The sequence below is a fragment of the Stigmatopora nigra genome, chromosome 10, assembly GCF_051989575.1.
Source record: "Stigmatopora nigra isolate UIUO_SnigA chromosome 10, RoL_Snig_1.1, whole genome shotgun sequence".
Lineage (NCBI taxonomy): Eukaryota > Metazoa > Chordata > Actinopteri > Syngnathiformes > Syngnathidae > Stigmatopora > Stigmatopora nigra.
The window spans coordinates 5,430,654-5,455,990 of NC_135517.1; the positions used below are offsets into that span (position 1 = coordinate 5,430,654).

General features: G+C 39.0%; 3 protein-coding genes across 7 annotated transcripts in view; 1 reads left to right on the forward strand and 2 right to left on the reverse strand.

The window, feature by feature from the left end:
- The window catches only part of LOC144203735 (inositol 1,4,5-trisphosphate-gated calcium channel ITPR1-like), a 38,547-nt gene extending 34,764 nt beyond the window's left edge, over positions 1 to 3,783 (reverse strand). The window contains exons 1-3 of the mRNA XM_077727308.1: positions 3,543 to 3,783; positions 2,825 to 2,939; positions 2,245 to 2,315 (exon numbers count right to left, since the gene is read on the reverse strand). Coding sequence (XP_077583434.1) covers positions 2,245 to 2,315; positions 2,825 to 2,916 — 163 coding nt within the window. The 5' untranslated portion in view covers positions 2,917 to 2,939; positions 3,543 to 3,783. The remainder of the gene's footprint in view (positions 1 to 2,244; positions 2,316 to 2,824; positions 2,940 to 3,542) is intronic.
- A 149-nt stretch (positions 3,784 to 3,932) lies between these two features.
- The window catches only part of sumf1 (sulfatase modifying factor 1), a 28,503-nt gene continuing 7,098 nt past the window's right edge, over positions 3,933 to 25,337 (forward strand). For 3 of the 5 annotated variants that reach the window (XR_013327759.1, XR_013327757.1, XR_013327758.1), the window contains exons 1-13: positions 3,933 to 4,276; positions 4,676 to 4,849; positions 4,987 to 5,061; positions 5,489 to 5,571; positions 5,655 to 5,777; positions 6,205 to 6,319; positions 6,574 to 6,687; positions 6,764 to 6,823; positions 7,016 to 7,128; positions 11,801 to 12,053; positions 13,962 to 14,044; positions 16,884 to 16,952; positions 19,678 to 19,793. Coding sequence is in view for 1 of the 5 variants with exons in the window: in XM_077727307.1 (XP_077583433.1) it covers positions 4,037 to 4,276; positions 4,676 to 4,849; positions 4,987 to 5,061; positions 5,489 to 5,571; positions 5,655 to 5,777; positions 6,205 to 6,319; positions 6,574 to 6,687; positions 6,764 to 6,823; positions 7,016 to 7,117 (1,086 nt within the window). In the remaining 4 variants the exon portion in view is untranslated. Of the gene's footprint in view, positions 4,277 to 4,675; positions 4,850 to 4,986; positions 5,062 to 5,488; positions 5,572 to 5,654; positions 5,778 to 6,204; positions 6,320 to 6,573; positions 6,688 to 6,763; positions 6,824 to 7,015; positions 7,309 to 11,800; positions 12,054 to 13,961; positions 14,045 to 16,883; positions 16,953 to 19,677; positions 19,794 to 25,337 lie in introns of those variants that run through there. The other 2 variants (XR_013327760.1, XM_077727307.1) reach the window with 2 other exon arrangements.
- On the reverse strand, positions 7,524 to 15,210 carry LOC144203732 (leucine-rich repeat neuronal protein 1-like). Its single transcript, XM_077727305.1, has 2 exons — positions 14,934 to 15,210; positions 7,524 to 10,591 (listed from the first exon to the last, which is right to left on the reverse strand). Exon 2 carries the CDS (start codon positions 10,424 to 10,426, stop codon positions 8,279 to 8,281), a length of 2,148 nt encoding a protein of 715 aa, XP_077583431.1. The 5' UTR covers positions 10,427 to 10,591; positions 14,934 to 15,210; the 3' UTR covers positions 7,524 to 8,278.

The following is a 25,337-nucleotide window of genomic DNA, read 5'->3' on the forward strand; positions in this document are numbered from 1 at the left end:
ACTGATTTTTTTTTTTTTAAATGCTACTCCATCCAAAGTGTGTATCCTCTTAAGAGATGGAAGAAACCTCCAGTCGTTTGTAGCACATCTAAGCAAATATCCCACAATAGCAGCCCTGGCCATTTCCATCATGATCACCTGTAAAACTATGCACTTACGTTGGACTTATTTGGAAAGGAATGCAATGAAGACAGATCTATTTCTGGTAATTAACCAGCAGACAGCGGTCTCCGAGAGCAACGCTGATTTGTGTTGGGAAGAATTCAAGTTCGTTTTAAGGTAAGGAATGAAGAAAGGCTCTCTATTCCCTAAGTGTGGGATTGAGTGGTTTGAGCAATTCTACAATAAGAACTTGAAGTGAAAAGCCTAAAATATTGACCAAAAACAGAAATGTAGGGGGACACACTTTTGAATCAGCAGAGACTATAAAATTGAATTCATCCCTTCCTGCGTACGGCATAATTTAGTTGTAAAATATCAATTACCAAAGTCCAGCACTTGTTGTTGTGTCTCTGCCAGTACATTTAATTAAAACTACAATTTTTAATTAACAATTACAGTTTTTTTCTGTGTGTGTCAGTGTGAAATATGACTCACAGGCTGCATGAGTGAAAGTATGATTACATTAAGCCCGCTAGTGTTTACATTAAGGGGAAATGTTGAGCATAGCTCAGCAATGACTTCAACAGTAGACCCTGATGACACAGTTAGAGACCCCTAAGCTAATATCTACTATTGCACATGACACACACAAAAAATACTGCTAATATCTCTATTTAGCATTGGCCATTGCATCACTTTAGTGGTCTCTTGACTGTTAATCCACATTATATTTTGAACAGTTGACACAATAATCGGCAGCAATTGGAGGCCGCTTGTTAGTCGTAAAATTTATGAATTTACATTATAGTTTGCCTCAATGCATCGGTGGCAAGAAGATTATCAGGACTAAATAAATGATAGAGCAGTCCTAGAAATTCTAAGATCTGTTTAACTGCTTTCAGTCACACTGATGCCTTAATCCACCTTCTAAATTTGATGTCCAGTGTCACCTCACACTGACATAAAGGCCTCTTCTGATCAGGGGCAGCTGACAAAGGCACTTTGAGATCACTCAAGCACAGTTAGATTATACTAAAACTAAATCATTAATTATACCAGGCACAGGTTGTTCCACATGCATTAGTTTGGGAATAAAAAAAGGTGGTAAAATCTAAATTTATGAAGCATATTGGTGCTGGTGATGAGGCAGTAAAATGCAGGAAGTGTGAGCATACAGCTTGGGGTCTGCATGGCAAAGTACTGCTGATAATTTACAATATAAACAGTCCAACTGAAGTTAGATTAGTACAAAGCAAATATAATATATTAATAAATTCACATACAGTAAAAAAAGTTTTTGCTTCTGCTTTCATCAATGCATATAAAATGAGAAGTTTGCAATATGAAAAGCTTAAAGCCCACTTTAAATGTCTTTCTTCACTTGAAACACTAAAACGTAAATAACAATTTTTATAAGTAAGTCGTTCCTCTGTGACTGGTAAGCATGTTAAAGACTGTGATATGATTGAGCCTTGGCGCATAATCCACTGTAAATTAAATTTCCACATCAATAAGCACAGCTTTATTCTTAGATCGTTATCACATAAGATAATTGCAAACAACTCTCTTGCTTCTATGTTTGCTCAGACCCTTCTCAGGAATCCACTACTATTAAAATGTGTCTTTTAAATCTGTCAATCATATCTTCATAGGGATATAACAAACTCTTTTTATTCAGCTTTTAGTAAAAAGAAAGCTGAAAGACTCTGAAAACTAAACAACTTCAGATATGTGTAATTTGGAGTGAGCTGCCCCGAGAGATAAAAGCCTCTAGCTTGAGAACTGAGGGTTCCACTTCCTGTATACCGACTATTTATAGTAAGTTCACCCAAAGAAGCACGTCAAGGATTCTTGTATGTAGTGCTTTAAGAAGGTGCTTGATATTTGGTTTCTCTCCATTTTTAACCCCACAAATCAATGCAATTGTTCCCTCTACTTTCATTGTTAGTGGATGCCTCTTGAAAATTCTCTGTGGCCTCCCTGTTTGAAGTCTTGTGGGCAGAGAGGTATTGTGGTTGTTGCCAAAGAAACACAGCACGACAGATGGAGCAGTGTCTATCACAGAGCTCTCAGTGTAAACACACAGCAGTTAGTGAGAATGATTTCTGACCTTGGAGGACAATTTCTTGGCCTTTTTCTTACCTCTGAACTTTTTAGGAGGGTTGCCGAGGTCTCCAGCATCAGGCTGAACCACACAGCGGTCATCCACCAAGCTAAACATTAAAATAAAAGAAAACAGAAATTAAATAATGAACTACCAAAATGCCCTATGTTAAATCCTGATTTTAGAATTTAATTAAAATGACTGTAACACATTTGTAGTTAAAAAAAAGACAGCTAAAGTGTTTCATGTTTTCAACTTTATAAGAGACCTTCAATGTCAAGAATAACAGTCTGCAATACCTGCTACCTTATTTGATTAACAGGAAATTATACCCAAAACAAGATTGTATTATTAGATGAGACTACTGGTCAGGATAGTTTGTTGGCTAACTTATTATAACATTGGTTAAACTGTCTGTGCTGGATCGGTTGGAAGAAAAACCTGCACCCACAGCGGCCCTCGAGGACCAGTGTGCCCACCCCCACCCTAAAGGCTGGTTGGTGATTACCCATATTGGCTTCCCTAGATACTGGGAGGCTAATGGTGTACACAATCCACTAGGGCTGCAGGTGGAAGGGCATGCTGTACTATGTCAGATAACCAATTAAATGTGCTTACCCGAGGGTGCTGATGAACCCACTGGTGGACCCTTCTGCGTACAGGGAGCAGATGTCCCCAATGTGCAAGAAGCTGGACATTTTATCAGACATGTTGGACGCACACTAAGGGACACCTAAAATAGAAGGATCGAAAACATTATTTTTAATTATTTCAATAGTTAAAATTGCTCTGATTCTGCTCCAACTCATCTACAAATCATCCAACAAATCAAGAGGTTAGGATAGTACTGCATCGTGCATTGGCATAGGTTTCATGTTATGGCAATACTAGTACGGTAGAAAAAATAGGTGATTCTAGCTCACGTTTTTTTCGATTATCGCGGCCATGTCTACATTATCTGCGATATTCGAGGGATTACTGAAGTCTGAATATTGAATAATTGAGTCTGCAAACAGGAACCTGTGCACCTGCAACGGGCCCAATTCGCTCCAAAACAGTGGCTTTCACAGCATAAATACCAAAACATTAAAAGTAGTGAAAACTGAATGATCATTCTCCTTGCATTGTCATTGTGATGGACTAAAATCAGAAACACCTGAGCAATCCGAGATTTGTTTCTGTGATTTTAAAAACAAAGACACCTAGTAAGACAAAATAATAAAAGGAGTGGTTGACTTTATTAGCAAGGAAACCGTGTTAGCCATTTATGGAGCGCACTATCTACGCTGCAAACAAGAGGATGAAGATAAGGAAAAGAAGTTGAGCTCAACTTTACCTCGGCGGCGGCCAATGCTCGGATGTTCAGCGGACTACGATAACATGGCGATGGCTCCACACTAGCTTAGAGCAAATGGAAAAGAAAAGGCCAGTGATGGGACTGCTTGTATCCCGAGCAGATAAACGAAGAAACGTATAGGCGGAGAGCGTTCTTCGGTGCGCCTGGTGCTACGATCTGGTCTTCAGGAGCCGTTTGAGCTCGATACCACTTTTGTCCACAGAGAGACACTGTTGATCACTGGAACATGATGTCAATTTCTCTCGATATTCAGCAGAAATATGCGCAATCAACAACGCGCTATGACTTGAAATAAAATTCATGCATCTACGTGTTTTTTTATTTATACACAATTAAATTCACTTCAAACGCCAGTACCACTGTCAGTCTCTTGGGATGCAGAATGTGCAATACTACATGACTTGTTAGTGTCAGCTGACTGATCACGTGACTTTAAGGAAGCGTCAAAAATCATGAGCGAGGCGTAAGCGACAATGTCCCGCTTTTTGGCCTTATTTATGATCTATTTGGGCTGTCTAAATCAAGTACACGTATGCTGGGCACACTCCGATCCCACTACCGCGTCGGCTGGAGCGAGTTGCGGCTGTGAGAGTTTGAAAAGAGACTATTATGTTGGCCACAGCACAGCATCGGAAGAACCAAATGTAAAATATTCCAGAAGAGCCAATGAATTGCAGAATGATGGACAAGGAGATCAGAAAATAATAAGTCAGGTAATCACTTACACTTTGTCTACATTAACTAGTTTACCGTAAGAGCTATTTTTTGAGACGATTGGAGATGTGTAATTGTTTTTTAAAGAAGGTTTTTTATGACAGGAATTGATTTAACCAGTTTTTCTTTGCATAAATAGTGTGAGATGGATACATACGTACATAAATAAAATATTTAGTTTAATAATAGGATTGTGTATCTAGGAGTAAAAGTAAAAGATGCCATGCAAAGAATAATTTAACGGTCCTGATTTTCTATTTGGTCACATTATTCCTTTTGAATAAGATCAGCCCTTTCCACTTCAAAAGCAGGCTCTTAATCCACTTAATTCTGTAACATCTTTTTCCAAAAATCCCTGAACAATACAATTAAGTATATATAATATGTCCTCGATATAGATGGTGCAGATTCCAGGCGGAGAATTTCTGATGGGAACAGACAACCCTGGGATCCCAGCTGATGGTGAGGGTCCACAGAGACTTGTCCATGTGGATACCTTTTACATGGACATTCAGGAAGTAACTAATCGACAGTTCCAGAGTTTTGTCAATACCACAGGCTACGTGACAGAGGTGCTAATCCTTAAATCAATCCACCTATGCATAGTTTTTGTCCTTCCCTATAATATTGATGATTCTAGTCTTTGTGTATGTATGTCTGTATAATACTTCCTTTGACAACATTTCTTTATCTTCTAAATTCTTTTAAGGCAGAGAATTTTGGGGATTCGTTTGTTTTTGAAGGACTTCTTAGTGAGACTGTCAGAAGCCAAATCACACAAGCAGTAAGTTCTCCTCTTGGTCACTATTGGTCCTGAAACACAAAAGCAAACTGATAACATTTCAAACAAGGGTAAAGTATGTAATGAGCCACAGATGTGAGCACTCATTTTGGTTGTCACGGAAACTTGCAGCTGCTATGGCCAGACAAGAGTGTCTCAAGCTTTTTATTTCCCCTCCTCCCCCACTGCTTCCTGTTTTAACATGTTTTCCCTTATAAATTTATTTACTTATGTCATATTTATAAAGTGGTCAATCACCAAACATTTTAGCAGTGGTTATCCACAGTAAGACATATCTCAAACATACTAAGTTGTTTAGTTTTATTGTGATCATAACCCAGTGGACTCTTTAATTTACTATATATTTTGACTCCTTTTTTAATTATTTTTTTATTAATAATTGATTGCTGTACCATAATTTCATTCGCAGGTGGCTGCTGCCCCCTGGTGGCTTCCTGTCAAAGGGGCAAACTGGAGGCAACCTGAGGGTCCAGGTTCCAATGTCGAAGATAGGCAAGAAGATCCTCTTAGGATCCGTGTGTGTTTTTTCTTCTTACCACAGCATTGTTAAACTGATTAAAACCATTCCGCTTTAGGCTGGATCATCCTGTTCTTCATTTATCCTGGGCGGATGCTGTTACCTATTGCACATGGGCGAACAAGAGGCTTCCAACAGAGGCTGAGTGGGAGTACGCCTGCAGAGGCAATTTAAAAGATAGGTGAGATGTTCACACATTGTGTAACTTTAATACTATCCAATTTCAATGTACAAAAACAAGATCCAAGTTATGAAGTCCCCTCAAAACGTCAATACTTTCGCTGTATCTGTTATTTTATTTTTGAATAGTCTACTTTACACTCGCCATGACTTTCACAATCTCGTGACCTTAACATAATCGAAAATCTATGAATAGAACTTAAAAGAGCAGTGTGTGACAGACAGCCCACAAATCGGAAAGAACTGGAAGACTTTTGTAAGCAAGAATGAGCAAGGAAAGCTCAAGAAATAGTCAAAATACTTTTTGTTGGCCACCAAAAGTGCTTACAAGCTGCTATACTTGTCAAAGTGGCCAGTACAAATGATTAAATTTGATAGATGACAACCGAATCTTAAGAATAGTATTTATATTTGTATATATTTTGCAGACTTTATCCCTGGGGAAACCGCCTGAAACCAAAAGGGCAACACTATGCCAACCTCTGGCAGGGTGATTTCCCTCACCACAATTCTGCAGAAGATGGATTTGCCAAAACTTCACCGGTAAGGTGGAAACCGAAAATCTGATTGGACAGTTTTGCTTTGTCAAGAGCTTTTATTCTTGAGCTTTGGCTAGTGAAAGATGAACCATTTTTATATAATTATTTAAGTTAAATAATTAATTATGTAGTTCAATATTATTGCTGATTACTCCATTAGAAATAATCTGTCTTTATTTGAATTTTGCTGATATATTGTAACCTTCTTTAGAATGCAAACTTGTAAATATGTAAATATATCAAAATAACGCTCTGCAGGTGATGTCTTTTCCTCCCAATGCTTTTGGTCTCTTTGACATGGTGGGGAATGCATGGGAATGGACGTCAGATTGGTGGACTGTACATCATTCTCCCAGACAACAACACAATCCAGTAATTTCACAGCCTCTTAAAATATTTTTTTATAGTCAAAAATATAACCTCACTCACCAAATTTCCCTTTTTTTAGACAGGTCCTCTTTCAGGCACAGACAAAGTGAAAAAGGGAGGCTCATACATGTGTCACAAGGTAAAGTGTGGAATTTTATGAATTTATTTATAATACTGCACCCAGTCATAGGTTTTTGGGCGTTTCTCCATTTAGTTAATTAAGAAAGTGTTTCTAAACATTTCACAATAGGTTTATTGCCAGGTGTAGAATCCTATCCGGATAATGGTTTGCGTAACCTTCTAAATTTCGATTTTTCTTTTCCTCCTTCAGTCATACTGTTATCGTTACCGCTGTGCAGCACGAAGCCAGAACACACCCGACAGCTCCGCGTCCAATCTTGGTTTTCGTTGCGTCTCTCAGGAGCCACATTGACACACATCCGGGTATTAAATCACATGAACTCAATTTTGTTATTTTTTTTGTATTAATGTATTCAAAAGTCTTTTTGATCTTACTTCAGCATTTCAAAATGTGTGTACAGCTTTACTGCAATAACTGACTGAACTGACAATTATAATGGAAGTTTTTCCCCATCTAATTGTTATTAAAAATGTATATTTTTTAGCCAGAATTGTGTTATCTCTCCAAACAATTTACAAGAACATTATTTCTATATGTACATATATTTCTATATATTTCTAGTTTTTCTGTGCAGTATATTTATTCTTTAACTATAGTGCATCAGTCTAAAGTACAAGTAGAATATGTACATATAGAAGTTCCTTTTAATTTCTTTCAACTTGATTACTGAAACTAATATATTAAGGGAAAAAAGATTAATTGTGCAAAAGAATCAGAAAAGTATTTATTTTTGACATTGTAAATGTAACATTACATGTGAAAAATTAAGTAGTCAATAAGCAAAAATCCTAGCAAAATAAAATACATCCCCATGGTATTTAAGAGGAGAGCAAAACCTTTTAAAGTTCGTTAATTAAAAAATAAATGTAAAAGGTTCTAACCAACAGTTGGATTTCTAACAGTTAACATCACAATTATCTCAAAAGTAAAATATATATTTTATTTAATCCGAAAGTTGAAATGTATAGTTGATACAACATTACTGCACAGTTGCTAACATTCAGTAGACAATGTAACAAGTCTAAACCCCGCTGTCAGCTTTTATTTATTGAAGTTTATACAAACTCCGTTACCTATCGGCACACAAAGTTTACCTGTTTTACGAAACAGAAATAAAAGACTCATCATTACTAATGCTGCCACAAGACCCGTGGCCACTTCTGCAGTATTATTAACCCAAGTAAAAGTGAGTTAGATAGACCACAGATACAGCATTGCAACTAAAGTAACATTGAAGCTAAAATACAGCTGCTTCTTTCAAGACAAAAACAACAGATAGAAAGAATCGACATGATCGATACTCTAATCCTACTAAAAAATCCCTAATTTGTTCACTCTGCCACGCATCAGCAAAGCCCACATTACAATTTAATGTGTCTTTTGCAACAAAATAGCAAAAGTTCCTGTCTGTTTGTGCTGCTGAAGAGACAATGATCCCTCTTTGCTACATCTTCACCACATGTAGTAGCTTCGTGTGGTGTCAACAGGATTGGGTTTTCCCTCTGTGCTTCCGTCTTTATCCTTCTCTCCATCAGCCTCCCACAGGTTGATAAGGGGAGGGTAGAGCTCGTTGAGTGGGATGGAAGAGGTTTTAAGCATATATTTCTTCAAGGAATGGTGATAGTTCTTTCTCTTCCATCTGCGGGCTGTGTAGATCCCAACAGTAGCCAGACTGAGGAAGGCCAATGCGGTTGCCATGACTGCGAGAACGGCTGCACTTGGATGTTGGTCGGACAGGTTGAGGGCAAAGGTCGCACTACGGGTTGTGACATTAACGCAAGACTTATGTGTCTGCAGGTGGATGTTGGAGACTGTCAGGCATACCTCATATTCTGTGGCAGGCTGAAGATGAGTCAGGTTGTATTCATGGACATCTACAGGTACACGAGCCGTGTACGTTATGTGTGGGTTGTCAATCTTCATGGTGGCAGAAGCCCACTTTATGTTGGAGGACATCACGTTGGAGTTGACTTTCCAAGAGACAAGGATGGAGTGGGATTCAGTCTGTTTAACGTAGATTCTCATGACCTGAGCACTGTCGAGCAGGGTGCCATTCACTCGAATTGAGGCGACTCGTGTGTCGGCCCCTTCTATATTTTGAGCCACACAGGTATAATGCCCCGAGTCTCCCACCTGTACATGGGAAAGCCACAGAGTCCCCTCGCTGCTGAGATGGTAGCGCTCCGACACCGTGTCCCTAGTGATTTTGCTTCCAAGAGGGGTCACCCAGTAAATCTCAGGCTCTGGCTCGGCCATGGCTCGACAATCCAGACTGACACTCATTCCAAGATTTAGGTTGAGATGGCTGGGGAAGGTATCATGGCATATTAGTGGGATACACTGCTCTGAGGCCTCTTGCAATCTCAGTTCTCGAACATGCTGACCCCTGAGCTCAGGCGGTGACGCGCAAGTCATAGCCAAGGGCTCCATGAAGCGTACAGTGGTCTTGTTGGAACTCATCCACTGAATGACACAGTCACACCGCAACGGATTGCTGTGCAGACTGATTTCCCTAAGGTTCGGTAAAGCCTCCACCGAATGCTGGTAAAGAGCCGTTAGAGCGTTATTGTTGAGCATTAAGCTCTCCAGGGAAGGCATGTCCCTGAAGGCCAGACGGTGGACATAAGACAGCTTGGGGTTGTTTGTTGCTTCTAACTTGGTCAGTTCTGGTAGGTTGTCCAGAGCATACCGGTCAATAGACACTAATTCCATCATGTTATTGATTCCTAACTCTTTTAGATGAAGCATGTTTCGGAAATCCCCTTCCTGTATTTTTTTAACTGGGTTTTTGTTCAGATCCAGAAATTTCAAATTGGGGACTTTCTCAAGTGCCAGTTGAGGGATTCGGGCCAGTTTGTTGTCATAGAAAGATATGCTCTCCAGGTTGTCCAGGCCTACAAATGCATTTGGAGTAACGTCGAAAAGATCCATTCCAGCCAGAACCAAACTCCTCAAATTTCCAAGAGGCTTAAAGTTCATGTCCAAAAGGCCAATGACAGGGTTTTCTCCAATCATGAGGATCTCTAGATTCGGGGTTTCCACAAACCAGCGACTGTCAATGACATGAAGCTTATTGGAGTTTAAGTGCAGACGCAAAAGATTTTGAAGGCCAGCAAATGCATGCGGGGAGATGGAGTTGATGAAATTATGGTTAATGTAGAGCTCCTGCAAGCTAGAGAGATTTCCCAGACAGTTGTCTTTCAGTTGGCTGATCTGGTTCTCCTCTAGATGCAAAGTAGTAAGATGGTGCATGCTTTTGAGACCTACCGCTTCCACTGAGCTAAAGTTGTTCTGGGACAGGTCCAACTCTGTCAGGTTCTGCAGAGATTCCAGCTCACTCCCAGTGTGAGCTATGGCATTACTTTGGAGCAGTAACACTTGAGTGTCTGTAGAAAGGTTGATAGGAACATGTGTCAGCCTCAAGTCATTGCAGTCCACAGTTGTTGCCTCCTTGTAAGTGGACTGGGGGGTAAACCAAGGTCGTATCTCACATACACACAAATGAGGACAATCGATGGCATGAACAGGCAACAGAGAAGCCAGAAGTATAGCAATAAACTGCCATAGTAGATCAGGCCGAGGCAGGCAGTCAAGCGCCATGCTGTATAGTTAGATGATAGCCAGTTGTTGACGTGAAGGCTTGAAGGGAATGTTCAGCATAAGTCTCCTCCCTGGTAAAATATCCTCATGAATGCCTTTGTGTCTAATCCAGAATAAAATCTCTCCAAATGGGGTGCTCAAGAACATCTGTTCTCAACCTCAAACCTAAAGGAGACAGAAATTGGAAGAAAATAAAAGATTAAAAAAATGGATACACAGTGTTTTATCAGTATTTTGTTAGAAGTATACTTAGATGGACAACCAATTTAGTCACTAACACTGCTAAAACAGTCTGGAAACAAAACTGCAGGGATTGTCCACTTAGTTCCAAGGCACAGTTTTAAGCACTTGTCTGAGCAAAATACAAGGGATTATTATGTATATCTGAATCTACATTCCCTCTTACTTGACAGTACTGTATGGCACTTGATGAGGTTTTCCAATTTAGTTGTGGAGCCGACTTTTGCGATTACCATATGTTTTTACCCTCAGCACTGTGTCACTGATCCACTTGACTGTGTGTGTCTGATGGACAGTCAGCAGCTCTGGCTCTGAGCCCATTACACAACAGCCTTAATAAACACAGAGTGTGTGCTCTTCATTGCTAATCACTTTCTGCTTATGATGCAGTTGCATGGGAGAAAATTGGAAAAAAATATCTGAAGAATAAGCAGTTTTCAGATGTCATTGCTGTGCTTTGGGTATAACCTCTTAATCCATGGTTTGCAAGGCAATGAATTGCGATTCGGAACCAATTTATGAGCGACTGTCATTTTCTTATTCATTTGCGTGGTAAAGGTTATAGGTGACATTAGGTGTGTAAAACCTTTGAAAGCATGTAATGTAATTCATACAAGCACCAGTTCGAATGCCATGGTTTATTTTTCTTCTATTTTTTGAGTGCTACTCTCAAGGTGGTACGAAAACTAGATAACAATTTTTAAACTCATGTACGCAGTATAGTATAAAATTATAACTTAGTTTTGTGTTGATGCCGAAATGGTGACTAAGCACCAATGTTCTCTCAACTCCTGCGGGAAATATCTGGCTCTTAAGCCATTAAAAGCCTCATCATGTCCACCACTTTTTGTTCAATGTGGAAGTGTAGTATAAATTGATCGAGAAATGTCATAGTGGAAATTACTCATGTACTGTAAATCAATTTCTTGGTAGATTGAGACAAGATCACCATGACTATGGGTTTATTTTACAGGCTGGCAACATTCAACTCTTGAGTTTTTTCCCCCTATACATATATATGTACACTATAATTAATAGACTCCTTGCTTCTTCGTTATGGTCGACCTTGGTGTAACTGCATTTCTATCTGGCCTCCTATCTCTCTTGCTGTGTGTTTGTGTTTGTGCTGCTCAGGTACAAAATTCAATGAGGTAGCCAGAATAACTGTTGTTGTCATGCTGCTGGCGTGAATCTCTAACACCTGGAGTCAGATTTCTGGCAGCTTGGCAGCGCTGTGGGTGTCTGGATTCTCTCCTACCTACACCACTCTCCAAGTCATTTTCTCTCACCCCCCTTCTCACTCTCTCCCTCTCTTAAACCACGGGAAATTGGAACAGACAACAATATGAAGTTGAAACAGATTGAAGCATGCCTTATGGCCCTAACTGTGAGTACAGCTGAAACACAAAATATTGTTCTCCATATATTATAGTCATTTGCATGCAGAAAATTGCCATGGTTATGAAATATTACATTTCAGAGTTGACTAAATGCTATTACCCAAACCTTCCATCCATTCTCTGTTCTGCACACTCTCACCCAGGCAACTGACTTTGGATATACCTCACCCCCGTCAAAATTGGTTTACAGCTAATGATTTAAATGCTACAATTAACCTACAATACACGCTTTTAGATTTGATCACTGAATCCTGGAATACTAAAATTCTGGGAATTTTTATATTTTTAAAAAGTCTTTGATGGAATAGCACCTTCGTGAACTTTCGTTCTAGGGGAAGAGAAAGATTAGGTTTGAGATTAATTCCCTCACAGCCTACACGGCAGCATCCGTATCCCGAGAAGGTGTTATAAAATCAGCAGGCTTACGCAGCTGACAAATGTGGCACTGTCAAGCCAATACTGTCTATGTAGTTGCTACCAATAAATAAAAAATAGAGCTCGATTTAGGAAAATGAATCCTTTAGATCCCCGATATTTATCCGTAATGTATATACTGTGCATACACACACAAACAAATAATATATGCAGCTATTTAGCTATATGTGCAATTGTTAACAGCATGCTTGCACAATGGATATGCATACAGTCACAAACCAACAGGAAGCAAAATCCCTAAACAGCTTGACTTTATCCATCCGAATGTTTGAATTGAAGGCTCCAGCAGGAAGGATTTATTCTCTTTGCTTAGCCAATCCTTATGAGATTTTTAATCTAAGGACCAAGTCACACATATAACATGCTGAAATCTAACTACGCGTTGCTTCTTTAGTCACGGATATTAACCACGTGACAGGACAGCCAAATGCAATTGGGAGAATTAAATTATAAACTTGGTTAAATCCATATTTATTATGGAAATGCAGAAGTGCATTCAACACTTTACAAAACTCAACAACAATCTCAATTTGTTGTAATGGTCTTTTTTTCATATTTCAATACACAGATTTTGCATTGTCACAGTCTTGCTGAAATATTGCTTATCTTTTCGTGGGAGGGACTGCCTCCCCTATTCTGATTCTCAGCAATCTTTTTCTATGGACAACATATACAAACAGCGTTTTCTATCAGCAGCTGCACACTTACATGCCATCGCCATGGTAACGTCTATGCCACCATGGTGAGTGTTTCATATCCAGATGAGAATACTGCCATTAATGCAAGAAATGGATTTGCAAAAGGATAGGTTAATATACCATGTAATATGATTGAAGTAATCAATAAAAGATATAACACGATATTTTTCAAGGAGGTTTCACTCCACAATCATGGATGGATGGATATATCCTGAGCCTTATTGCCTGATGTTTTCACTATGCTGTCTCTGCTCCAGCCACCCTGAGAGACATCCTATTGGTGCTCTATTAGTATGCAAGAGTTTCACTTCACATCGCACAAGGCTTTGGTGCAGCTGCTGCTGGTAGAGTTGCATAGCCGAGGAGGAGATTTGATGCATGTCCGCTTATTCAGTAAGGAGGGAGCGGATGCACTACTCTGCTGAGGCGGGAAGGTCATAGTGGAGACCAGATGAAGCAATATAAAATTACCATGCCATTAAATCAAATGGACATATATATTTCAGATCCCTTGAGAATCAAAATGTAGCCTGTATTATTTGCACAGTTTGCACAACCATCATTTTGCCAGATTAAATGGAGGATTAGTAGAAAAAACAAATTTTCCTAACTGAAGAAAATTAATTACGTACTCCTTTTACTTCTAGAAATACTCACCACATTTGTTTGGAAATTTCAATCAATAACAACACAACTGAGCACAATGGCCAAGACATTTAAACGCCAACACACATAAAACAGAATATTCTTTTGTTTCCCCAGATGTCTCCGACTGAGTGCAAAGGCATTGTGACAACTTGAGGGAAGACCCCCTGAACTATCATTGGCCCATGGGTGGTCGACAAGTGAGTCTCTTTCATTATCTACACAAAGTAAACAACACAAAGTTGTGAAGTTCAAATGTAGAGATTAGAAAATCGATGTAAAAAAAATCTCTTAATGAGTCGAAAATTCACAATGAATTTGCAATTGACTTCATTCTCAACAAATGGACTACTAGACAAAACAATAGACTACCAGACAAAAGATGATGCCCTACAATGCACACCCCCAAACCCTTACACGCTCTTTCTTTCTTAAAACGCACCACTTGTTTCTGCCAAAATCAAAAGCAAAACAACAGACTGCTCTCACCAGCATGTGAATCATCCTGATAGTCACCGTAGTTGCTGGTGACTGTTTCATCTGCACTCTGACACTGCAGTTTGTCCAATGTTGGCGAAATGAAGATGTGGACAAAAAGAATCAGTAATTTCTGAATAACTCCACTTCTTAATTCATGCACATGGCTCCACACATTGAACCTAATGTTGAAATGCCACTGTAGTTGCACATGCATTTTTGGTTGCTCCCTATGGAGACAAACCATAATAATAATCATGTCCTCACATAAAATGTCCTTGAAAATCTTCAAATATACTTTTCATTCAATCAGCCCTTTTTACCAGATCTATATCAATATTTTTTAAGCATTAAATAACACCCCCCTTCCCCAATAACATATCTTTGTTTTGACGCCAATATGAAATAATTAACGTGCATCTTCCATGCACTGCACGAGAACCTATTTGGATGCATTGTGGAAATAGGTGATTTCCTTTTTTTTACCAGTTGCAACAACAAAACAACGACAGAAAAAAGACTAACTTTATCTAATGGCTAACCTTGCATATCTTACATGTCAAAGGCACCTATGAAATTCCGAGCATGTCTAAATACGCGCGTTGTTCTCACCTCCGTCGCGCAGAGGAAAACGATATTAATCTGTGACCCATGCAGCATCCGCAGCTCCTCAACCCCGATGACGTTGATATCGCGGCTAGATGTACATATTCGAGCAAGTTATGAAGCCCGATATGGGCACAGTAGATCCTCCGTAAACGAGACAGCCGTGACGAGCATCTGCCTGGTGCAGGTCAGCCGCACTGAGACGCGCCCGACACCGACACCGGTACCAGTGCAGGCAGCCTCACCATCTGCTCGCTCACTGCCACCATGGGAACAAAAAGTCCCTCCCTTTACGCGTCCGAGCACGAGAATTTCTTTTAGGGAGGGTGTTAGCGGCTGCAAGAACCAATCGAGTGCATGCACAGATGAATTATCCTTGTTCCAAAGTTCATCATATTGATCGGTTTACTTGTCAGGGTTATTTGCTCAACCGTTATTGCTGTGAATATTAGTGACCCCACTTTCATTCATGCTTTTTTAAAATTCTTTTTGGGATATCAAATGTCTACACTCATTTACATATGCCATTAAAGTAAGGTATTTTGGTGGTCAATAATTGGTAAAATGATAAAAATGCAATAATAATATAGGAAGTGACTAATGGCATTACTTTGGGGGATTTAAAAACAATATAAAGTTATCAGTGGTTAGTGCCTGGGTTCAAATCCAGGTCAGTCCACCTGTGTAGGGTTTGCACGTTTTCTCAGGCCTGTGTGGGTTTTCTCTGGGTACTCCAGTTTCCTCCTACATTACAAAAACATGCATGGTAGGCTGATTGGACACTATAAATTGCCCCAAGGTATGAGTCTGACTGTAAACGTTTTTTCCACAATTCCCACAATTTGTGGCGCATCATCAAACGCGCCATTGAAATTAGACATTTGCCAGATTGAATCGAAATGAAATTTTCAAGGCCATGCCCCACAATTGGATTATAAATGGAAAAGGTCACTCCAAAAACTTTTTTCCGTTGTCGTTTGTTGTCATTCAAAAGTTGACCAGCTGGTGTATTTTTCATCATTGTCTTGCTGCAAAATTGCAAAGTGCACTTCATTTTCCGGTTGGAAACTAATGACTAAACATTCTTCTTTGAGATTTGCTGCTAATGAGCAAATATATTGCCATAGTTTTCATGATAATTATTAGTGATTGAATAATTGTAGCATTTCATGACAGTCACTAGTAGGCACTTGTGTTTTGTGATGCTCTGCGTCAATAGATGAGGAGAACAGACAGGACTACATTATATGACAGCAAACAGATTTGAGTCCGGATAAGACAGGGAGTGAGAGCATATGCAAGCTCTGACAGAAAGCACAAGAGATAAAAATGTATTTTTCTCTTCAAGCTGTCAGTTGTTTAGCTTCTTCCTCCTCTGCTCTTTTGTCTCAAAGGAGACCAGAGAAATGACAGTGTTTTATCATTTACTGTCTGAGCTACCGCTTGGGAGTAACTATGCATTTTTTTCTTCCAACTACAATCTAGCTGGAAAGCATAGAATGCACATCCATGTGTGCTGAATTTGTCTTTGAGAGATGTGACATCAAATGGGGAAAGGGTCAACTTAAAGACAGTATTCGAATAACTGTGTATTTAAGCACAAAGATGCAGATGCAATGATAAAGTTGATATGCTGACCTTTAAAGTACTGCTGTCATCAATACGGGCAAAATATCTCACGGGTAATGCTTCTTATCAGGTGAGATCAGATTAGAAAATACTTTTTTTTTTTTACTTTCTTGTATCTTGACCCATTCATGTTAAAGTGATATGAATAAATGTCAATAGTGAGGCCCTCATGAGAATAAGTAGATCAGAAGATGAATGAATAAAGACATATATAAAGTTAAGCAATATGTTATCCTGAAAAGTAAAACCAATCCAAGAATCTTATGAAAATGTATAGATAGCATCACCTGGTATTTCAGACCATCTACTTTTCTACTTTTTCTATAGGATACAGTAAGTGAAATGGTGGCCCATCTTATGCCGATCTGCAACAAGAGAGCAGTTTAAAGTTGATATGTGAGTAGCAGCCGGGCAAATCCTAATTTCCCACTATTAACCTGTGATACAAGGGGTGTGGTTGCCATGGCTACGAATCCCTTCCAGGAAAGGAGCTGCAGCATACCCGCCTCTTTATTAGATCTCTGATCACACAGCTTCTGCCACTTGGCCATCTGGGGAAAGGAGTTAGATAGAAATTTGTGCCCTCTGCTTTACCTCTCACAAGGCCTCTCCTCAATTCGCTGATTTGCGCTCTTCTAGAAACAAAGACAAGGTGGCGTTTACCACGTTAGGTCCCGTGAGCTAAATCATGACGGATTGATAACTGCGAAAACATGATTTACAAACACTCTTTTGATAGAACTGTTAGGAACATACTGTTTTTTCCTTGTCCATAAATACTTTTACTTGTAAGACAAACAAACTCTGTATTTTGGAGATCTGATTAAGCTCATCTTAATAGGCGTGGATGCAAATTGCTTCAGGCTGATCACAAATTTGACTGGAGCAGATGTTTGCCTCTGGAAAAGAAACCAGTTTTTTTGCAGCATGATGATAATGTCACCGGTAACTGTTTCTGTTAACTTAACTACTGTACCTTCAGGCGGGCATTACGCCTTGCCGTTGACAAATGTGCAGATGTTGCTGCAGTTTGGGAACATGGAAACCGTCTCACCTTAGCATTTAATTCAAACCAACAAAACAACACAACACCTGCACCCACCTCCCCCCACAGACCCCCAGTTGAGTTGAATCAGCAGCTCCCGACACAAATTGAAGCTTATAAGCTTTGCGGGGGGTGGATTTTATTGCAAGGTTGCTATATTGGGGTGCAACATAATTGGAAGCTTGGGTCTTTATTGTTCTCCAGTTAGCTTTTAAACACCTTTATGGGATGGATTCGTATAATTCAAGTACATAATGTATTGTTTATTTAAGCAACATTTGAGTGCAGAACAGATGTTCTGTACTACATTGCACTCTATATAGTTAACCCTTTCATGAACAAATTTATGTATTGAGATTTCTGTTCCAGTAGCTCCTCATTGCATTTATTTACTTTGCTTTTGAAGCAAAAGCTGACATATTTATGCTAACACTGCCTATGATTAAATTTGCATGGACATATTGAATTTTAATAAACGTGTCTCTGTGAATGAAATCAAAACCTACAAATTAGAGGTGAGAACAAAATTTCATTTTAAACTAGGCTTTCTACTGATGTTTCCTTTAGGGCTCTCAGTCCATCCAAATTCAAGTGTGCATTAATATTTAATTCGAGCTGAAGTTAGAAGTCAGCATTTTTTGACATCTTTGATATTTTGCATATAACAAAATAGCGCATTTAACAAACAATAGAGAACCTATAAAGGGAGCCCCTATCCAACAATTACAGTTTATTGATAAATGTTTAAAAATGCTTTAAAAGCTGAAGCAAAACAAGAAAAATGACCTTCCTTTTGCTGTGATAAATGTGGCTGTTTTTTGCTCCTGCATTGGCTGAGGTTTTTGAAAAGTGACTGATAAGACATTTTACTGCAGCAAGATGCATTAATGTGCAGGTGCTAATATCATAAATAGTCCCTCCACCCACCTGAGTTAGCAGAGAGGAGTTTAGAACATGCACCTAGGGACTCATGCTTTAATAGACATTAAATACGTGGATGATTAGTAGTGTAAATTTTGCCTCTCAGCTCTTTTTGTGTTCATACTGAAAAGCGCAAAATCTCTCCCATCCTCCAGCCTCCATCATTGTTCCCCCCTCCCTCATGTGCTACCATGGACAAAGACAACTACTCTTTGTTGGCCCTGCCTCAGAATCACACTCTATCCTACTTCTTTGGTGCTTTTGGCATAGATATGATTGCCTGTCCATGTGTCTGGGCAGCTAGCTAACAGGGGTGAGAAAATCATCCAAAAGTGCGCACTCTGTTTGAAGCATCAGCACCTTTTCCAGACATTTTCAATAGAGAGCTACTGTGTGAAGAGCCATCTCTATTAAGGCTCTCTAACTAGCACATCTTTTCAAATATACTTTTTTTTTGTCCTTGACAATATTTCCAACAGAGCTGCTGCTCTTTTTCTGCTGGTTAAGATGTTCTTTTGTAAAATCCGAGTATTATTTCTTTCAAAATTTCAAGCATATCAATGAACATTGTATCAAATAAGAAGCTGAAAAGCTGGGTAGGAAGGACAGGTTGCGTTGTGCCACTTGGAAAGTAGGTGAATAAAGACATGTCTTTATTCACCCACTTTGAGAATGAGTGGGCAAGACAATAAGCAATTGGAAGAAAGGCAAAATGAGTGATGGAATTTTCCAAACACACCCAGTTTTGTCCTTATAAGGTAGGAGTGATATGCTGGAGGCGGATGGAGTGTTTAGTAGTCTACTCTCTGAGGGGTATTATTTGGGTGAGAGGGGGAGAAGTGGGCTGGGTAACCTCTTTTAGTCTGCTTCTTCAATTGAATATATCTAAGATGTCTCCAAGACTGCTAGTGTTTGTGTTACTTTACTGATAATGTAGGTATGTTTTTTTTTTAATTATTTTTAAACAAGAATTGCCATCATCTCCAGTAATGTGCATTCTTCTTCTGAAATCACAAATGCAAATGCAAAATAAATAAATGAACAAATTTAGGGTAACTGTTTCGCCCTGCCAGTCAAAAGTGGGCTAATGAGTCTCAGGTATCGGTGACAAACATGTGATTCTGATAGACACTTTTTTTCTCCTTTTTTCCCCAGTGCTGTGGTTTTAGTCAGTCCTCACATCCTGACAAACATGGGATTTAAAAATTAATCAGCTCCTCAGACAAAAGGGGACATCCTCTCTGGGACTGGCGTACATGTACTGACAGCAGGTAAAAACCAACTATCTTTCACATCATAATTGTGTGTTTTGTGTTCAAACCCACTGCCATTTCATGATAGGGAAATTTCATGCTACTATACTTCCAACATACCAAAGATTTCTGCATGTTTAAATAACATACCAATGTTAAAAGCCATCAACTTTAGGTCTAATTTCTTGAAATATTAATGTTTTCTTTCTCACTAATTGAATGTTGACAGCAAGTGAAATTATTCTTGCATGGTTGATTAAATGAGTGAAGCTTGCAATCATCCTGCTAACCCAATTAGGGGCCAGTATTTTTGAAGTGGGGCTATAAGAGAGTAGAGTGAAAAGCATAGAGTTGTGGCTAAGAAATACTTGGTTCACACCACTATCACATCAGCCTCGTATTATACACCTCGGGTCAGTCTGAGACGTTTCTGATTATAGCCAGTGAGAAGCCAATCATGCCTGTTCTATATGTTACTATAACTTCGATTGTCTGCATGTGGCAATACGCCTACATCATGGAAATGAGCTTGTGACTTCAACCATGCCTGTTGTTACCCAGTGGGTATGGTTCCATTTGGTATTCAAATGGGTCAAACTGTAGTGATTTATTCATGCTCTGAGTCTTAAGTGCCACTCAGTCTGACAAGCATGCTCTAAACGCAACCCCTACTCAACATAAATAAGATTTGCTTTAAATATAATCCACCAAACAGCTTCATATATCAAATGCATTTATATCCCGCATTCAATGAAATGATTTGCAATTACATTTTATTCCTTCCCACATTAAAGCCATAAACTAGAAAATAAGTAAAAGAAATGACAAAGCCATTCATTATCACATTGATGGAGGAAAAAACTAATATTTAAACGGAAATAAGGTTTTTATTGTTCTTTTTCACGGCCCCATTTCTGTTGAAACATAGAAATTCTTAAAGCCCTATTTTTCTTTCTTTTGTATTTCCAACATCAAAAAGCTCCTGGCAGATGCCAGTTGACAATAAATCTTTCATCCGCAAACTGTTCTTTTTGCTCCCATCTGTATCAATGCACAGATATCATTGAGTAAAGAGTAGGTGTACTTTCTGCATTCAAGCATGAGATTAAACACACTGGATCAAAGAAATAAACACACATAGCATCGCTTTGAGATGGTTCCCTTGAGGGCATTGAACATGATGGTAGAGGAGACAGTTGAATGTCAGGTAGAGGCCGACACTGCATTCATTTGTTGTGAAATTTCTTGGGAATAAAAGTAACTTGCTGTGTATATTCTAATAAAGTTGTGTGACATCTGCAGAAATGTATAAAAAACTCTGAATGCAGTTTTACACAACAAAAAAAAAGAAAATATAACATTTGTTATTGTGTTTCACTTCCTAAAGGAAGAATTTCTATGCATGGATGAAATTATTTTACCTTCCACGGCACAGTTGTGTCTTATTTTATGGCAGATTTTAGTAAAGGGTGTGTATGTATACTTTCTATTTTGTTTTGTATGTTAAGTAAGTAATCCTCTTAAAACAAGTCACCGTGTCTTAGTGATTTAAAAAATGCGGCAATGTTCTGAAGTTGTTATGTTTACAAGACAACTAAATAATAAATAAAGATGGCAGCCTGGCTCTTTGTCCGCAGTAGAGGCCCATTTCCAAATTACGTAATCTCGCAATTACACTGCACATCCTTATTTCAGTGAAGTACAATAGTTATTAGAATCATGTCGTGTATATCTTTTGCCACACTGGTCAGTTAAAATCAACCATGGAACCAATTTTAAATGAATCCTTTATTGCCCTTAGATCGTGGATAATTGTAAAACCTTTATAGACTCTAGAATGCGGAATGATGAGGTGCAATCCTCTCTCATGAAAGGTTTCAGACACGTTCCAGGAAGAACAGGATGACCAAGGGCACACTGATATCATGTAAAATGTGGATTTATGAGAGTCACGTGTTAGTAGCATCACAATGGAAATTCTTTATTTCATCTAATTAGTCCTCTAAACATAACAATTAAATTGTATCTCATCATATCATTGATACAGATTTACTGTGAGTCAATATTTTTTTAAATGAATACAAGATTGAATACAAAATGCCATTATTCCATTGTTATGTTCAATTTTCCATATCCGCTACCAGAAATCCACCTGCCTACAATGACCGAAAATGGGGGTTGACACTACGATTAGGGCCTGGGAAATCCACAGTAATTACACTAATACGACACCCTCTCAACTAACACATTTGTTTGGAATCCAAAAGAGCCAAGCAGATGGCCCCCTTGGCTTGGTTTTCTTCCATATTCATGAGATGAAGTTTGACCCCGTCAGTGCTCCAGGGCTGGCCTCTACCCTGGACTCTTTGGGATTTCAATGGGGGGGTACGGAGGAGTGTAGCAGTATAGGCATGCCAGCCAGCAGACCATCCCCCGCTCGCCTTGTGCAGCTGAGCGGCTGTCCCCCTCGGACTAAAGGCATTTGGATATGTGTGAACACCAGGGCGATCCCTCTCCAAGCGAGACTTCCCTCAAGTTCCCAGGCTCTGGTGGGCGTGGCCCCCAGGTTTGAACATCTGTTCCTATCACGCTCAGCATAAACTGGTATAGAGATCTAGTATACTGAGACAAGAAGCGTGGAATAAGCCACATGATGTCACACGACTTCAGTGAACTTTGACCCCTGAGGTTAGGCGCAGAAGACCAAAACAACAAAATCAAGTTATCAACTTGATTATGTTGGAAGTGGGCTTCATTTGAAAGCCTTAGAACTTCGATGCCAGCCTAAACACAATCAAAAAGCCATGGCATAAATTATCAAGCATAATTTGAATAGATTTGACTATTCATTCATTCATTTTTTGAACCGCTTATCCTCACAAGGATTGTAGGGGTTGGCTAGAGCCTATCACAACCAACTACGGGCACCAGGCAGGGGATACCCTGAATTGATGGCCAGCCAATTGCATGGCACAAGGAGACAGTCAACCATTTACACACACTCCTACCTAGAGGTAATTTAGAGTGTTATAAAATATCATCAAATAGCTGGAAAGGATAAAGTAGCAACCATTTTTTCTCAATAGGGGACACATTGAATCTTGGAGATTGAAGCTAGCACTCAGAGAAAGCCACAATGTTAATCCAGTAATGGACCTTGGGCTGGCACAACCACATGGGCCTAAATTTAGACACATTCAAGTGTTCTACCCTTGTTTGAACTTGCTACCCATTCGGTCTGGTGGTTTGTAGTTGTTTTCTTCACCTCTTCTCAGACACTGTGTAAGGACCGAGCCCGCAGAGTCAATATCCCATTGATGGTGTTTGGAGGGTGGGAGCACTCTGATCAATGAAGCCATTACACAGAATGGGAGGCCTGGGGTACATCGGGATGGGGGTGGGCACAAGGTAAAGAGGTAGTTAACGATCCCACAGGTGTAGGGACAGGAAACGCTGCATTAGGCCCGTAATGAAGCATTGAACGATGGCAGCTTTTGCTGTTAGATTGCCACACTGGAAATATCATAACCACATGCAGCATCGATGATAGAGCTTGGAGCGGTTCCAATTATCAAAGGTCTGCTTGAATAGTTGACCTTTGACCTCTGACTATAACATCTGTCAATTCATCAGCAAATTAACTGCTACGCCTCACTAAACGTGGCTTTAATCAGTTTTAATGTCATTGAAGCCATTAGAGAAAATGTGTGCGCATGTTTTGCACACAATTTATTACCCCAACAAAGAGTGTAAAGTTAATGCATTCATTGGGCTCATTAACAACAAGTCATCATTAAGCAGAAGTAGCAGACACATGCAAAGGTTAGATTCCCAGAAAACAGATGAAGAGCAACCAATCCACCCATCATGTATTATTACAACAATAAAAATTAAGTCACATTCCGCAAGGTCAAACTTCCTGTCAATCAGAGGATTTTTTTTTTTTTTGGTGATGATTGATCCCGACACTATCCGTTAGAGAGTGGCGAAAGTGTCCTCATCAACATTCTTTCTTCTCATCTATATTCATGAAGTTATTCATATTCATCACTATACTGCACAGATTAGGGCGCTAGTACATTTCTGCGTATCGTCTGAGATGGCGATGGATGAGTAACCGCTGACAACCTCCACACTACAGTGCACTTCCAGAGATTACATGAAACAATACGCCAACTATAAACGTACTTTAACACTCAACTAGTTTAAAACTCAAGAGGAACCAGAGAAAAGCTAAATTCTGCATGAAACAGTGGAAAAACTAAATTTATGGTTGTCTTTTAAGTACAATGGCTGCTGACCTAAAGTATTTAAAGTAAAGTATTTACAAAAGAGCAGGTGGAGTATATGATTGAAATAGATGGTACTCCAAAAGATTGTACATTTACTTTAATATAGAGCAAATTGAATTAGAAAATGAAACATACACAATCTAGACTTGCAGTTTATATCAAATGAACTACCCACTTTATTTACTGTCCACTCTTTTGTTAAGACTAAATAAATGAATTAATTCACTGGTTCTGCTCTAGCTTGGTTGGAAATATCTCATATTAATTAACAATAGGTTAATTATGGTGGCAATCGCTAGTGGTGTTTTAGAAGAGCTTTGCATAAAACAGTTGTTATTTTTTTGCGACCTTCAAGCTAAATTTTTAAACATTATAAAAAAATTATCTCTTTAACGCAGTCAATCAAAACTGGGCATTATCATCACTGAGCAGGCTTGCAATTTCATAATTTCAAAGACCCATAAATGCTGAAAATAATGGAATTTCTTTTGTCTTCACTTTTTATTTTCTTGCGACAAATATATCCAAGAGCTCATGGACTAATTAAGAACTATTGTTAAATACTACATTTATTCGAACAATAAACAAGCATTTTCTGCTGTCTGGGAATAATGTTAGAGGGAAACAAAAATATTACTCCATGCTCAGCTGGTTTTGTATTATTGCATCATATTTATTTTCCCTTGCAGCAGCTGATAAACAACACAATCAGTACCATGGCAGCTCATGCGCCTTATCATCAAAACTTAATGGGAGTTTTCCATATGTTATAGCTGACTAGGATTAATCAGACTTTCATTATCTCAAATTAATTTCTGTTAAGATATAACCAGTGGATACAAAATACAATATACAACGTATATGTATGTATGTACAATGACAACAGCTTTTAATACCACTCAATTCAATTCAATTGATTTACAAACCTATGCACAACCGTCTACTATTTAAATTAGAAGCTAATGAACAACTGCATGAAAGTTGAGGTGACATTCGTCTTGAGAGCCAGAGGAGGGCTTGGCCATATTTTTCTGCAACAGATGTTAAATGCTTGTTTGCGCTTCCATCTGGAATGACTTTCAGTCCTGTTGTTTTAACCTTGTGCACCTGCTATAAATATTGAGAGTAAAGTAGAAGTAATGACCTTCAACAATAAGTGAAGCTCTGATATGAACCAATTGAACATTTTTCCCGATTTGCTCAGCCTCATTAGACGAATTGCATTCACAAGCCTGATTTTGGAAAGTAGAAAGAAGACATGATACTGTTG